The following is a 16813-nucleotide window of genomic DNA, read 5'->3' on the forward strand; positions in this document are numbered from 1 at the left end:
TACAGTATGGTAGGCAAGTATGCTCTTTTTGCAAAAATTGATTAGTGACTTCTTTGACACTTTTTTTTGTTGTTTTATGGGTTTGTATTGAGCTAAGGTTTGTATTGAGCTAAGGCAGCAACCAAGAATCATAAGACAAGTTAGCATTTTTGTTATTTATTTATTTTTAAATTTTGAAGTGCTGAAGATTGAATTCAAGAGTTTTTGCTGTTTAGTTAATTAATTTATTGTGGGTCGTGGAGCTTGATCTTGCCTAGGTGCTATCCCTGAGCTTTTTTGCTCAAGGCTAGTGCTCTACCATTTTGAGCCACAGTACCACCTCTACCACTTTGAGCCACAGTGCCAATTCTGGTTTTCTGGTAGTTAATTGGAGGTATGAGTCTCACTGATTTTCCTGCCTGGGCTGGCTTCGAGCCCATGATCAGCCTCCTTGCAGCTAGGATTACAGGTATGAGCCACCAGTGCCTGGAATTTTTTGCTTTTTAGAAGAAATAAATATTAACTGAATTTATTAACAGGTTAATTGCCCTACCCCTCAGTTAGACAAGATTTGATTCCTAAAGAAATCCCATAGGACTCAGTGTGCTTTGTACAGCAGCACTAATAAGAATGTGCATTTCACCCCATGGTGAAATGTTGTCTTTCCTTTTGTAAAATTTGTTTAGGGTACACTTTCTTTGTTAGATGTGGGCTGACAACATCTTGGAGTCGGTAAACACTCAATACTTGCCTAAAGTATCGCACGCCACCCCTCCTCCCCTTTTTGTTTTCTGGACCAGTGTGCAAATAGGAATTTCCTACTTGGCAGTGGCTCTGCAGAGGACCTCACTGAAACTAGGTACAAATCCGGAATCTTGCTGGGCATTGGTGTCTCACACTTGTAATCCTAGCTATTCAGGAGATTTGAGGATCACAGTTCAAAGCCCCAGTTCAAGCCCCAGGACCAGCTGGGGAAAAAGAAATCTTGCATCTCAGTATACAGTACTGAAAAGCTGAGCAAATCTGAACACCCCTTATCCCATAATTATGTAAACTGGTTTTTTTTTGTATTTTATTTTATTTTTTTATTGTGAAAATACTGTACAGAGGGGTTACAATTACATGGGCAAGATAATGAGTACATTTCTTATCAAGCATTGTAGTCTTCTTTGTTTCGCCTTCCTATCCCTTCCCATCCTCCCCCCCTCCCACCCCCCCCCAATCCTCCCTGCTCCCAATTATGTAAACTGTTAATCAGTGTGCCTCAGGACTTGACCATCCCCTTGTTCCCTTCGTAGCTTTTTTGCTCAAGGCTGGCACTCTGCCACCTCTTCTTCTGCTCCTCCACCCCCAACCTCTCCCAGTAATCAGAGATAAGAGTCTCCATGATTTGTCTTCCCTGGGCTGGCTTCAAACCTTAGTTCTCAGATCTCTGTGTCCTGAATAGCTAGGATTATAGGCCTGAACCACAGGGTTCTAGCTTATAATTTTTTTTTTAAAGACAAGGTTGTGCTTAGGTTATAACCATGGCTTCCCTGGAACTCTCCATTCTCCTCTTAACAGCCTTCGAGTGCTGGATTGCAGGTAAGCACTGCCCTATCTCCCACGATTTCAAAAAATAATACATTAAAAGAATACATTGCTAGAAATTGAGTGTGTTCTGTCATCCCTTGTATGGGATTAACTCTAGGCTTTGTTATCCCAGAAAAACAGTGTAAGTAAGGTGGAGTCACAGACAGCAGGGGGCAGTAATAGTATAGAAAGTAGATTTGTACTTAGTGGTGAAAACTTCATCTATTAGGCTTTCTTTGGAAAGAAATAGCTATTTGGGAGTTTGGTTGGAGGTTCTGTTGGGAAAACAGCTACTCTATACCTTTGACTGAATAATAGCCTTCCTTTGTTCCTTTGTTAAAGAAGATTGTCTTCTTCATCTGAGAACATGATATTAGTTTCAGTGCACAGGAGTGGTGAGAAAGTAAGGCGATAGCAGCCAGGTCCGCCGAGTCCACCCTGCCTTGTCACTGTCAGTAGGAGTCAAGCAAAGAAATCGAGTTTGTGCTTCCTTAGTAAATTACTAAAACCATAGCTCTTAGGTCAGACAGTGACATTTTTCTGTTAATTATAATTGTGTAAGCTGAGTGCTGGTGACCCTGTAATCCTAACTGTTCAGGGGGCTCAGCTCTATAAAGTTTATACTTCAGTTTAAGTCACAGGCTTTACAAAGAAATTTCTCTGCATCTTCACTGATGCTATATACTTTTTAAAAAATTAATGATGATCAGTACATCAGTTGGGAATGTTTAGTGAGAGCTAGAACTTGTGCCACCTAATTTAAGAGTGATTGAGCCAAGAATATAATTGTAAAGTGAAAGCTTTACAAGAAAAGAAAGATTGAAGATTGAAGATAGTTTAAGTAATGCTCTCAGTAATAGGAGGTTCCTACAGGTGATATTTTAAAATAATATTCTACTAAACTGTAAAAGGAGAAAATTATATTGTAATAATAAGTGAGAAATAAGGAAAAACACTGCTGAAATAAGAATGAATTAAATATATTCTCCAGGTTCTGGTGGCTGGTACCTGTAATCCAGGCCACTCAGAAGGCTGAGATCTGAGGTTCAAATCCAGCTTGTGCAGGAAAGTCCATGAGACTCTTGTCTTCAGTTAACCCCCAGAAAAACTGAAAGTGGCACTGTGGCTCAAGGTGGTAGACAGTTATCTTTGAGTAAAAAAGCTCAGGGACAGTGCCCAGGCCCTGAGTTCAAGCCCCCTAACCAACCCCCCCCCCCCAATATATATACATACACAAATAAGCAATGAATCAACTTGAAATAAGATAGGAAGAAAAGTGCTATTTTATCAGAATAATAACAATGAATACCAATGAAGTGGTATCAGAGGAAGCATTACTGGTAGAAGTTGCGAGGTGGGGTGGGTGGTGGGCGGTGGGCAGTGGGGGGTGGGCAGCACTGACAAGTGCTTGTGCTTAATAAGAGGAACACATTACAAGATTGTGTAGGGGAGGGGAGGGGAGAATGTAGGGAAATAAGGAAGTATCCAGAGGCCAATATACGAGTGATAGCACTGAAATAAGAACAGAGAGCCTTGTATTGAAGGTGTATTAGAGTGGTTGAATTATTTTAATACTTTTGCTATAATTCACCTGTGCTTTTACTGTTGACTTTTGTTAATTTGGTTATTTGCTAGAAACTATTGGGCAATAATTTAAGTGCACTTAGACCAAAGGTTTTTATTATTAGCACCTTACCAGCCTTTTGTCTACTTACATAGACTTTATTTTGTCAGTCGTGGGGCTTGAAATTGTTCTTTTACTCAAGGCCAGCATTTTACCACTTTGACCCACAGTGCCACTTCTCTGAGTACCTAGGAATACAGGCATGAGCCACCAGAACTTAAAGCCTTTTTTTGGTTGGTAATGGGCCTGAACTCTGGGCCTGGGCGCTGTCCCTCAGCTCTTCAGCTCAAGGCTAGCACGCTACCACTTGAGCCACAGCACCACTTCCAGCTTTTTCTGCTTATGTGGTGTTGAGGAATTGAACCCAGGGCCTCATGCATGCAAGGCAAGCATTCTACCACTAAGCCACCTTCCCAGTCCTTTTTTTCTTGTCAGTCATGGGGCTTGAACTCTGGGACCAGGGCACTGTCCTTCAGCTCTTCAGCTCAAAGCTAGTGTTCTACCACTTGAGCCACAGCACCACTTCCAGTTTTCTGGTGTTTAATTGGAGATAAGAGGTCACAAATGTGGGGCTGGGAAGGTAGCTCAGTGGTAGAGTGCTTGCCTTGCATGCCTGAGGCCCTGGGTTTGATTCCCCAGCACCACATAAGCAAAAAGAAAAAAGCCGGAAGTGGCACTATGGCTCAAGTGGTAGAGCGCTAGCCTTGAGCTGAAGAGCTGAGGGACAGTGCCCAGGCCCAGAGTTCAGGCCCCATGACTGGACCCCAAAAAAAAAAAAAACAGTGTCACAGATGTTCCTGCCCCAGCTGGCTTTGAACCGAGATTCTCAGATCTCAGCCTCCTGAGTAGCTAGGATTACAGGCATGAGCCCACCAATGCCCAACATTTTAACATAGACTTTTAAAGGCTTGCTTGCTTGCTTTATTTATTTATTTATTTATTGGTTCTATCTTGGGGCTTGAATTCAGGGTCCTCAAGACTTTTTGCTCAAAGCTATTATGCTACCACTTAAGCCATGGCTCTACTTCCATTTTTTTTCTTCTTCTTTTTTTTTTTTTAAGCAATATTTTGGAGATAAGAGTCTCACAGACTTTCTTGCCTGGGCTGGCTTCAAACTGTGATCCTCAGATCTCAGCCTTCTCTAGTAGGTAGGATTACAGAGCCACTGGTACCTGATTACCTACCGACTTTTAATGCCATTTCATAAATAAATTAAAAGGGTCAAGCAAAGTTTAATTATATTTAATAGGGCTACTAGATTGGAATTAATAATACAAAGATTTTATGTAAAATTACTCAAGAGAATGTGGTTATAGAGTACATTGCTTAAATCTTTAATGAAACCCATATTCTATTACCATTTACCTACATTTTTAATAGAACAAAAATTGTTAATACTGATTTTATAATTAAGTCTTTAGATAGATTTTCTCAGTCTCCATAGACTTTGTGGAAATCTGCTGATTCAGCTGTGATTGATATTAAAGCCTTGGGTTTGAGAATGTCAGGAAGAGATATATATTCCAGACTATGCTGTAGTTAATTCTTTTTTTTTTTTTTTTTTTTTTTTTTTTGGGGTCTGGTCATGAGGCCTGAACTCTGGGCCTGGGTGCTGTCCCTCAGCTCTTCAGCTCAAGGCTAGCGCTCTACCACTTGAGCCACAGCGCCACTTCCGGTTTTTTCTTGTTGCTTATGTGGTGCTGAGGAATCGAACCCAGGGCCTTATGCATGCCAGGCAAGCTCTCTACCACTGAGCCACCTTCCCAGCCCTGTAGTTAATTCTTTTTTTTTTTTTTTTTTTTTTGGGTCCGGTCGTGGGGCCTGAACTCTGGGCCTGGGCGCTGTCACTCAGCTCTTCAGCTCAAGGCTAGCACTCTACCACTTGAGCCACAGCACCACTTCTGGCTTTTATCTTATGTGGTGCTGAGGAATTGAACCCAGGGCCTCAGGCATTCAAGGCAAGTGCTCTACCACTGAGCCTCCTTCCCAGCCCCATAGTTAATTCTTGTATTGCTTACTGAACTTGATTAGAAAATCTTAAGAGTTTTTTCCTTAATTACTTTTTTTTTCCAGTTTGTTTTTGTGCCAGTATGGAGTCTTGAACTCAGAGCCTAGGTATACTGTCCCTTAGCTTTTTTGTTCAAGGCTGGTGCTTTATCATTTGAGCCATGCCTCTACTCCTGGGTTTTTGGTCACTAATTGGAGATAAGAGTCTCATGGACTTTTCTGCTTGAGCTGACTTCAGATGATGATCCCTCAAATCTCAACCTCCTGATTAACTACCATAATTACCAGTTATTCTAATTAAAATATTGATTCCAGATGAGGCTCAGGTAGTAGAGTATTAGCAAAGGACCAAAAGCATTAAGTACTAAGTTTGAGTCCCAGTTTCATACCAAAAAAGAAAGAAAAGAAATAACTAAGTCTGGCACTGGTAGCTCACACTTGTAATCCTAGCTACTCAGGAGGATCACAAATCAAAGCCAGCCCAGACAGAAAATTTCATGAGACTTTTTTTTTTTTTTTTTTTTTTTTTTTTGTCGTCGTGGGGCTTGAACTCTGGGCTTGGGCGCTGTCCCTGTGCTCTTCAGCTCAAGGCGAGTGCTCTACTGCTTGAGCCACAGCGCTACTTCCGGTTTTCTAGTGGTTTATTGGAGATAAGAGTCTCACGGACTTTCCTGCCTGGGCTGCTTTGAACCGTGATCCTCAGATCTCAGCCTCCTGAGTAGCTAGGATAACAGGCGTGAGTCACCGGCATGCGGCATTCATGAGACTCTTATCTCCATTTAACCACCCCAAAACCAGAAGTGGAGCTATGGCTCAAAGTGGTGGAACATTAGCATTGGCACAAAAGCTCAGCGACAGCGCCCAACTCTTAAGTTCAAGCCCCATGACTGACAAAAGAAAAAAGAAAAGAAGTAAATAAAATGTAAATGTTTTAAGAGAGAAGACATTTGCCAATAATTTAAGTGCAGTTATAGCCAGTTTATTTTGAAGCTCTTTACTAGAAAGAGTTCTAGGACAGGCTTCTTTTTTTAATGTGGGTGCCAGGGCTTGAACTCAGAGTCTCATGCTCTCTCCCTCAGCTTTTTCACTCACAGTTCATAGTGCTTTACCATTTGAAGTACACTGCCAATCCTCCTGTTTTTTGGATCCGGTCGTGGGGCCTGAACTCTGGGCCTGGGTGCTGTCCCTCAGCTCTTCAGCTCCAAGTTAGCACTCTACCAGTTGAGCCACAGCGCCACTTCCGGCTTTTTTTTTTTTTTCATTTTGCTTATGTGGTGCTGAGGAATCGAACCCAGGGCCTCAGCATGCAAGGCAAGCGCTCTACCACTGAGCCAACTTCCCAGCCCCTTTTGTTGGTTATTTTGGGGATAGAATCTAGAAGACTTTCTGCCTGAGCTGGCTGTGAACTTCAATCCTCAGATTCAGTCTCTTGAATAGCTCCTGGTACAAGCATGAACCACCTGTGCCCCACTGGGAATGGCTTCTTGAGTTGGAAAGTCGAGGCCTCTTAACATAGTTGAAGACTTCCAATGGTGAACACTGGAAGGGATTACATGTATGTATGTCTAAAGGGTCCAGAGGTTACAAACAATAGAAACAAAATGATATGATCAACATGAATTGCTGCAAGTCTGTCCATCTGATCATTAAGGCCAGCTACTTCCTATGCAATACTACATTTTAATGTCCAACCCGTAATCTTGCAAAACTTTTTGTTTAATGTCCTACAGGTCAGTAAATGGGCCCATCATCTATGCTTCAGTAGCATAAGCAGCTATTTCTTAAATATAAATGTAAATTTGTCACTAATCTGTTCCAACCATTCAAAGGGTTTCTAATTCTTTGGGATTAAAATCTAATTGTCTCGGGCTGGGAAGGTGGCTCAGTGGTAGAGCGCTTGCCTTGCATGCATGAGGCCCTGGGTTCGATTCCTCAGCACCACATAAGCAAAAAGAAAAAAGCCGGAAGTGGCGCTGTGGCTCAAATGGTAGAGCGCTAGCCTTGAGCTGAAGAGCTGAGGGACAGTGCCCAGGCCCAGAGTTCAGGCCCACGACTGGACCCAAAAAAAAAAAAAAAAAAACCACAGACTTTCCTGCCCAGGCTTTGAAAGGTGGTGCTCAGTGTCCTGAGTAGTTAGGATTATAGGTGTAAGCCACCAGTAACCCATGCTTTCAGCATCCCCCCCCTTTTTTTTTTTTTGGTCGGTCGTGGGGCTTGAACTCTGGGCCTGGGTGCTGTCCCTCAACTCTTCAGCTTAAGGCAAGCGCTCTACCACTTGAGCCACTTCTGGTTTTCTGGTGGTTTATTGGAGATAGGAGTCTCACGGTCTCTCCTGCCTGGGCTGGCTTTGAACCGCGATCCTCAGATCTCAGCCTCCTGAGTAGCTAGGATCACAGGCATGAGCCACCAGTGCCCGGCTTTCCCCCCCTTTTTTTGTAAATCACTTTATTGTTGTTTTAGAGGTGATATACAGTGGGGTTGACTTCACATACGTCAGGTATTAAGTACATTTCCCTTCTTTTGCATAGTATCATCTGTTGTCTCAGTCTCTCCCATTTTCTCCCTCCCATCTGCACCTATGAGGTGCATAGTTTACTTTCATCAATGTCCAGTGCAGCCAGTGGGCTCTGCTGCATTTTTCTACCTATTTTCCCCTGATTCTATGTCCTCCCCACCTTACCTCAGATGTCCATGTGTATACACCGAATATGAGGTGAAGAATGCAGACATTGGAAAACATAAAAACAAATTAAGTAAAGGTCTTTTGTTTCCTTATCTTTGGCATTCGTCTCAGTATGTATATTTATATGCATATAAAGAAGTGCTTGGGTATTACAACTTAGTGACCCTTTTGGTCTCACTGTATGGGAGTGTCTAGAATCCTGTATAATTTGTCATGTCCCATTGCATTTTAAATCTAACTTCTATGTATCAGGGAGAACATGTGCCATTTGTCTCTGATCTTGGCTTATCTCACTTAACATGATTTATTCTAGTTCCATCCATTTTCCTATGAATGACAGTATTTTATCCTTTCTAACGTCTGTATAAAATTCTATTAAATATAGGTACCACACATTTTGGATCCATTCATCTATTGTGGGGCATCTGGGTTGTTTCCATATCTTGGCTATTGTGAATAGTGTGGCATTGACCACAGATGTGCAGGTGTCCTTGTTATACCCTGGTTTATAATGCTCAGGATAGATGCCTACGAGTGGTATGGCTGGGTTGTAAAGAAGGTCTATGTTTAGTTTATTGAGGAACCTCTAGACGACTTTCCAGGGTAGTTGTACTAGTTTACATTTCCCCCAGCATTGCAGTAGGGTTCCTTTTTCTCTACATCCCTGCCAGCATTTGTTCTTCTCAGAATTTAGAATATGGGCCAATCTAACTGGGGTAAGATGTTATCTCACGGTTTTGATTTGCATTTCCATTGTGGCCAGAGATGATGAACATTTCCTCATGTGATTCTTTGCTATTTTCTCTTGCTCTGAGAAGGCTCTCTTAAGCTCCCTTGCCCATTTAGGGATGGGTTAATTAGATTTTCAGTAGCTTCTTTTGAGAGACAGAAATTACCACCTAATGTAGGAGGGGATACGATGGGAAACTACTTAGTTAATAGTGAATGTTGTACTAAGAGTTCAAGATGCTTTGTCTTGTCTTGTTTTTTAGCAATAGTGAAAACTTGCAGTGTTTCTTATTTTTATTTTAGTCTCTACTGATAGGTTCAGAAAAAATGATATCATATATTGCTAATATCATACCAAACAATTGGTATTCAGTGATTGTTGTGGAAGATAGAGAAAGATGGTAATGTTCAGAGGCCCTGGGTGCAACCCTTGGCGGGAGGGCCGGGGGGGAAGGAGAGAATAAGAAAGAGAAATAGTAATTAGAAGAAGTTCAACAAATATTTGGAGTGCTAACCATGCTACAGACACTGCTAGCTTTAGACTCCTACCTTTAGAGTAAGGGAAACGACATTAAATACACAAAAAATACGATTTTGTTTGTTTTTTTGTTTTGAAGTTTTCAAACCCAGGTCCTTGTGTATACTAAGCAAGTGATGTACTCCACTACATCTATACCCTAAATAAAATTTTGATAGTGTTGTGAAAAAGAAAATCCCAAAGTGGTATATAAGAAAACATGACAAGGGCTGGGAAGATGGCTCAGTGGTAGAGCGCTTGCCTTGCAAGCCTGAGGCCCTGGGTTCGATTCCTCAGCACCATATAAGCAAAAAGAAAAAAGCGGGAAGTGGCGCTGTGGCTCAAGTGGTAAAGTGCTAGCCTTGAGCTGAAGAGCTGAGGGACAGCGCCCAGGCCCAGAGTTCAGGCCCCACGACCAGACCCAAAAAAAAGAAAACATGACGCATTAGGATTGGAGATATGGCTCAGTTAGTAGAGCACCAGCCAATGAGCAAAGTGTCAGGCCCTGCAACAAAAAAATTAAAAATTAGAAAAATAGAAAAGAAAATATGACACATCTGGATAGTGTCAGTATTTCTCTAAATTTATGAATAAGTAGCATAAACATAGGTAAGTTGTAGAAAATAAGTTGCAGAACTATAGATGATATACATACCACTCTTAAGATTTAGATATAGCATTGGGGCTTGAATTCAAGGCCTTGTTTTCTTCCTTTGCTTCTTTGCTCAGGGGTGGGTAGTACTCGTATCACTTGAGCAACACCTCTACTTAGGGCTTTTTGCTGGTTAATTGGATGTTAACAGTCTCTTGGATTTGTCTGTCTTCGCTGGGTTGGAGCTGCTATCCTCAGATTGCAGCCTACTGAGTAGCTAGGGTTACAGGCTTGAGCTATCAATGGCTGGCTTCTCTCCTCTTTCTCTTTTATTACTACATGCTAATTGTGTAAAGGAGTTTAATTGTGATATTTGCATATGTATATAAGGTTCTTTCAACCAATTAATCCCCTCAATTGTTCTTTTTTTTTTCTTCTCCCCCCCATACTCCCCTTAAACATTTCATAGTGGGTTTTCAATTAACTCTTCCCATCCTTGGAGTCTGAGACCCTTCCATCTTCCTTCTTTAAGGTGTAGGTCCTTGAGGGTGTTTACTTCTAGAAGTGAAATTCATTAAAATTGCAAGTCTGTACTTTTTTTTTTGGTACTGAGGTTTGAACTTAGTGTTTTAGGTTTACTTAGGTATGCACTCTACTACTTGAGCCATTCCTTTAGTCCTTTTAGCTCTCATTATTTTTGAGATAGGTTCTGGCTTTTTGCCCTGTACAACCTGTCCACAATCCTCTTATTTATATTTCCCTCTATAACTGGAATGACAGGCATAAGCCACTGTGCTTCGCTTACTCCTTTCTTTTTTCCTTTAACATTGACAAATGTTTTTGTACTCATCTCTTTATTTTTTGTGAGAAAATCCCACAACCCACAAAATTCTTAAAATTCGGGGTCTGGGCATTATCCTTGAACATTTTTGTTCTAGATTAGTACTCTACCACATTAAGCCACTGCACTATAGCCATTATCTGGTGGTTAATTGTAGATAAGAGTCTCTTGGACTTTCCTGCCTAAACTTTCTTTGAACTGTGATCCTCAGATCTCAGCCTCCTGAGTAGCTAGGATTACAGGCGTGAGCCACTGGCACCTGGCTCATTATATATCTTAAAATTTTGAAGAATACAGTGGTCATTAAGCTAATCTGAGGTCTTCATTGTTAAGGCTTATTCTTTGTGCAAGAGCTTACCCTTAGATCATATGAAAACAGCGAGCTGAGGGAAAAAACATTTATGAAACAACACAGCTATGATTTCTGCCATCCAACTTATTTATCAATAGCACATAAGCTAATTGGGAATAAGGAACCAGTCATTGTAGCACAACAAACATTATGTAGGCAAAGTGTTGTTTATATTCAATCTAAATGTTTCACACATATGTACTATTTTCTCAAAATGTGTAAATGTTGTTGTGATTAATAATAAAAGATGAGTTAAAAAACTTTTTTTTGGCTGTATGCCAGTGGCTCATGCCTGTAATCCTAGCTACTCAGGAGGCTGAGATCTGAGGATTGCAGTTCAAAGCTAGCCTGAGCAAGAAAGTGTGTGAGACTCTATCTCCAATTAACCACCAAAAAACCGCAAGTGGCACTGTGGCTCAAAAGTGGTAGATCACTTGAGTGAAAAAGCTCAGGGACAGTGCCCAGGCCCTGAAGTTCAAGCCCCACAACCAACAACAAAGTAAAACAATTTTTTTTTGCTGATTTCATGTTAGCTTTATCAGTCAAGAACTAAAATGTCTGGAAGTTTGGGAACTTTTACTTGGAAGTAAAAATGTAGTATGCTAGAGATTACTTATAGAATATTAATAATTGTAGGAGATAAGAAAAAGTATGTTATTCTAGCAGTAATGCATGGAAAAACAACTAACGTTGATCTTCTGCTAAGTGTAGAAGCACTGTGTTAAGTGTTGTATGTAGTTTTCTCACATACTCATCTTTTGTTAGTTATTTTTTGGTTGTACAGACAAAGAATAGGGGGCTCAGGGCAACATGTTCCAGATCACAAAGTCAATCTGAGACTGGCAGGTCTCTCTACTTTTTTTTTTTTTTGGTCCAGTCATGGGGCCTGAACTCTGGGCCTGAGTGCTGTCCCTCAGCTCTTCAGCTCAAGGCTAGCACTCTACCACTTGAGCCACAGCGCCACTTCCGGCTTTTTTTCTTTTTGCTTATGTGGTGCTGAGGAATTGAACCCAGGGCCTCAGGCACGCAAGGCAAGCGCTCTACCACTGAGCCAACTTCCCAGCCCTGGTCTCTCTACTTTTGCTGGTCACATTACTTTGTTGATTCCCACATGGTTCCTCATATAACTCCCTAGCAGGTACTCCTTTTTTTTTTTTTTTTTCCTTTTGGTTGGTTGTGGGGCCTGAACTCTGGGTGTAGGCACTGTCCCTCAGCTCTTCAGCTCAAAGTGAGTGCTCTACCACTTGAGCCATAGCACCACTTCTGGCTTTTTCTGCTTATGTGGTGCTGAGGAATCTAACCCAGAGCCTCATGTATGCAAGGCAAGCATTCTACCACCAAGCTACCTTCCCAGCCCCCAGCAGGTACTCTTAAACAGAATTAAGCAAAGTTCCAGTGTTTAAATACTTGACTTGATTTAATCTATTCAATGGAACACTGTGTTATTGATGGGAGCTAGAAATGTTATAAGTCTTGTTTTAGTGGATTTTACTTGGGGTTATTAGATCTACAAGAAATTAAATTATTTGTAATTAATGTCATGTGTCTGCATCTTTAGTACTCTTTATGAAGGAGATGACAGACATGTAGGGGAGGCAGTGTTTTATTCGTGGGAAGCTTTGAGTGCTATCACAGCCCTCTCTGTCTATAAATTAAATTTATTACTGATTAATTAAATTGTAACTTTGGAGACCTGCCACACAGTGTTTGCCTTTTTGTTTAAATGTTGTTCATTATCTCAGATTTTCATGATCTGTCATCTTGTACTTTCATGAGTGAGACTTAATTTATTTTTCTTTATTTGTTTTAGGAAGACACCAGGTGTTGTTGTTGGCAGTTTTTGTGACTCCATTTATTGAGCTTCGTTCTGATTTCTCCAAATTTCAGGAAATGATAGAAACAACTTTAGATATGGACCAGGTATGAAAACACATTAAATTTAGGCAGCAGAATATTTTTGAAAACTAAAAGGACAACAAGAATGGAACAAAAAATAAAAAGTCACATTAGAAAAAATTCACATTTCTCTTCTTTAGTATCAGATTTGGTACTTTTGTGTAGTATCATTCTAGACAGTGGATGTAAAATTAAGTGACAGAAAATGAAGAAATAGGTTGGGTGAATGGTGTTGGTGATCAAACAAGGGCCTTTGAACATGGCAGGCAAGTTTACTGCCACTGGGTTATATATAACCTCAGCCCTAGGCTTTAAAAAATAATAATTTGTTTCAGTGAGTGAAAATAAGATGAACAGAGGAAATGATTGAGTGTAAATGGCTTTGTTAAAGGAAACTTCTGTTTGTTTTTTGAGACACAGCTCTGCTAGTGTATCCCTGACTGGCCTTAACTCTTTAAAAAAAAATTTTTTTTTTTTTTTTGCCTGTTATGAGTCTTGAACTCAAGGCCTGGGCACTGTCTCTGAGCTTTTTTGGCTCAAGGCTAGTGTTCTACCACTTGAGCCACAGTGCCACTTCAGGCTTTTTTCTGTTTATGTGGTACTGAGGAATTGAAGAGGGGCTTTAGGCATGCTAGGCAGGCACTCTACCACTGAGCCACATTCCCAGCCCTGCCCTTACCTCTTGAATCCTACTGCTTCAGCTTCTGGAGTGCTGAGATTATAAGTCTGTATCACCAATCTTTAAATCTGACCAATAAATGATAAACAGTTGCATTTTATTCTTCAGTATTAATAAGGAAAATTAATCATTGAAAAAGGAAAGTTACAGGTAAGTATGGGGTTTTTGTTTGTTTTGTTTTTTGCACAAGGACTGGTGCTTGAATTCACGTCCTCTTGCTCTTGCTTAGTCTTTTCACACAAGATTGGGACTCTACCATTGAAACATACTTCTACTTCCCAATTTTTTTTCTAGTCCTGGGGCTTGAACTCAGGGTTTGATCTTGTAGGTTTCAAAGTTTAGCTCAAACTCCGGTATCATCATCAGATTTGCACTGATAACACATAGGCAAATTTGTTTATGTTGCCTGGTCATCTAGGCACTTCACTTTGAAAATTTATTGCTTTTCGTAAATAAAGAATGTAATTGACCTCAAAGTGAGGATGTGATTTTTGTTGTTGTTGGTAATAGGGTTTGAACTCAGGGCCAGGGTGCTGTCCCTGATTTTTTGCACTCAAGGTTAGTGCTCTATGACTTTGAGCTATGGTACCACTTCTAGTTTTCTGGTGGTCAATTGGAGGTAAGTCTCACAGACTTTCCTGCCCAGGCTGGCTTTGAACTACAATCCTCAGATCTTAGCCTCTTAAGTAACTATGATTATAAAATGTGAGCCACTGGTGACCAGCAGAATATATGATTTCTTTCCATCAATTCTTAGCTTTTCTGAAATCTTGTACAAGTCTGTGACATGTCACTGGAGAATATTGGGCCAAAAATTAAGACTGTTGAGTGAATATTAAAATTTGTAGCCTCTTTACAGTGTGTGATTTGCATACCCTAGATCCCCAGGTCCAAAAGAATTAAAAATACATATATACATCCTATGTCAAGTATAGATCTTCTATTGAAGTCACGTCCTAGTTATTTTACTTTTTTTCAGTGTGAGATAAGTCCAGTGCTTCACATATTCCTGCTGCCATATCACTGAACTATAACTGTCCCCGTGTTCCCTCCTCCCCCCCCATCTTTTTTTTTTTTTTTTATGCTGGACCCAGGGATTAAACTCAGGACCTAGGCTCTACTACTTGAGCCACAGCTCTATTTATTACCCAGTACTATGACAAAAACTAAGAACAGAAGGGTGGTCAAATCTTGGATAATTTGTTATACCTGCCCCTCTTTTAAGTGATATCCTTATTTTTTTTATCTTTAGAGAAGATTTATGACAACTTAGTTTTACTTTCAAGAGCTAGATATGGTAATTCAGGAAAAGAAAGTCTTTTCAGAGTGTATAGCTCAAAATAATTTTTATGCCATTGTGGTATATTCTGGACCCCTTAAATGTTGATACTGTGCCAGTAATATGTAAACTGTGGATTTCTTTCCATTTTTTCCCCTCTGAGGAAATAAGACTTTCATGTTAAACTTTAATCAGTTAGAACTCTTTATTTTTCAGAACCCAAAACTTAGTAATATAATTAATAATCCAGAGATATGACAGGTTTTATTTTAGTTTTCTTGATCAGGGTTGCTCAGTGATGTATGCAGAGGACCTAATTCTTGGTTTCTTCCATTTTTAAAAATTTCAACCAAGATCAGTTTTCTTTTGGCCCATTAGTAATTGAGGCCACATTCCAAGTAAAAGTCATTTGCCATTTGCCATGATGGGACCAGAGTAGTGATGTGGCCAGGGATTTGGTCCAAGGTAACCAAGCTATAGAGTCAAGTTCCCTCTAGGAGATAAACTGTATGAGTACTATGGGGAAGAGAGGCGGGAACAGCTTTTCTGTAGATAACCACTGTTTTGGGAGCTAGAAATTGGGAGGATCACAGTTATTTAATCAATCCTGAGTGCCATGTAATTCCTCCCACCAAAAAAAAGTGACAGCTCTCCCATCTCAACAAATAGGATCTGATGACATTGCTCTCTGTGAAGCCAGCTGTGTCTGCATCCTAGGTAGGAGAACTTTAGTTTTTTTTTTGCTTGTCCTAGGCAAAAACTCAGGACCCGAAAAAATAACTAAGCAAAAAAAGGATGGAGGTAAAGCTAAAGTGGTAGAGCTTCGGCTAAGTATGTGAATTAAAACCATAGTACTGCTGTTCCCCCTCAAAAAACAAAAACAAAAAACTTCTAGATTATCTAGGCAATTAGTATTCAATATGTTCTTCATTCTCAGTCAAAAGCCTTTAAACTTACCTCAGGTTATAGGTGAATTCAAAGTAATTGTAATGTCAAAGTAATTGTAATGAATTTAGATATTGAAATTATTTGCTTCAAAACCACTTTGAAGTAATCTCCAAGGAATATCAGTTGTTTCATGTGTTATTTCTGATTATTTCTGAAAGTCTCAACATTTTCCAGCTCTGTGATTAAGAGTTCAGTTCAGTCATTTACTTATGGTTTGGCTCATTTCCCTATCCCTTTAGACTTATTTTTGTTTATAATGCTTAAGGTATTTTTCTGCTTTCCATAAATCTTATAAAATTTTTATTTTATTTTCCTGGGTGCCAGTCTTGGGGCTAGAACTCAGGGTTTAGAAGCAGTCCCTGAGTTTTTGTGTTCAAGGCTAATGCTCTTGTGCCTCAGCGCTACTTCTAGCTTTTTTGGTAACTGATTGGAGGTTAAGAGTTTCACAAGGGTCTGGGAAGGTGGCTCAGTGGTAGAGCGCTTGCCTTGCATGCATGAGGCCCTGGGTTTGATTCCTCAGCACCACATAAGCAAAAAGAAAAAGCCTGGAAGTGGCGCTGTGGCTCAAGTGGTAGAGCGCTGGCCTTGAGCTGAAGAGCTGAGGGACAGCGCCCAGGCCGAGTTCTGGCCCCACAATCGGACCCCCAAAAAAAAAAAGATTCTCACAGTCCTCAGATCTCAGCCTCCTGAGTAGCTAGGATTACAGGCATGAGCCATCAGTGTATGGCTTAAAATTTTTATATTTTTTCAATAAATGATCAAAACCACTTCACGAAAAGGTTGAAAGAAGAATCGTGATTTTTACCCTAAAAAAGTAAACAATATCCTTCAGATTGGGTGAGTCAGTGAAATTGAGTAAATTAAAAATCTATATTGCATTTATGACATCTTATATTTGAATATCACAGATAATGTTATTTTCTTCTTTTTAAAAAAGTGGTTTTTGGGTTTGTTTTTGTTGTTGTTGGTCATGGGGCTTGAACTCTGGGCCTGGGCACTGTCCCTGAGCTCTTCAGCTCAAGGCGAGCACTCTACCATTTGAGCTACAGTGCCACTTCCTTTAAAAAGTTTTTGATGCCTATACTAGGGCTTGAACTCAGAGTGTGGGTGCTGTC

At 40.4% G+C, this 16813-nt stretch overlaps 1 protein-coding gene across 1 annotated transcript in view; it reads left to right on the forward strand.

Moving 5' to 3' along the window:
* Msh2 (mutS homolog 2) overlaps nucleotides 1–16813 on the forward strand; it is a 65030-nt gene that overhangs the window by 17579 nt on the left and 30638 nt on the right. The window contains exon 8 of the mRNA XM_070025542.1: nucleotides 12707–12816. Within this exon, the coding sequence (XP_069881643.1) occupies nucleotides 12707–12816 (110 nt within the window). The remainder of the gene's footprint in view (nucleotides 1–12706; nucleotides 12817–16813) is intronic.

This window comes from Dipodomys merriami, unplaced genomic scaffold (genome assembly GCF_024711535.1).
Source record: "Dipodomys merriami isolate MVZ:Mamm:240054 unplaced genomic scaffold, mDipMer1.0.p SCAF_17, whole genome shotgun sequence".
Classification (NCBI taxonomy): Eukaryota; Metazoa; Chordata; class Mammalia; order Rodentia; family Heteromyidae; genus Dipodomys; species Dipodomys merriami.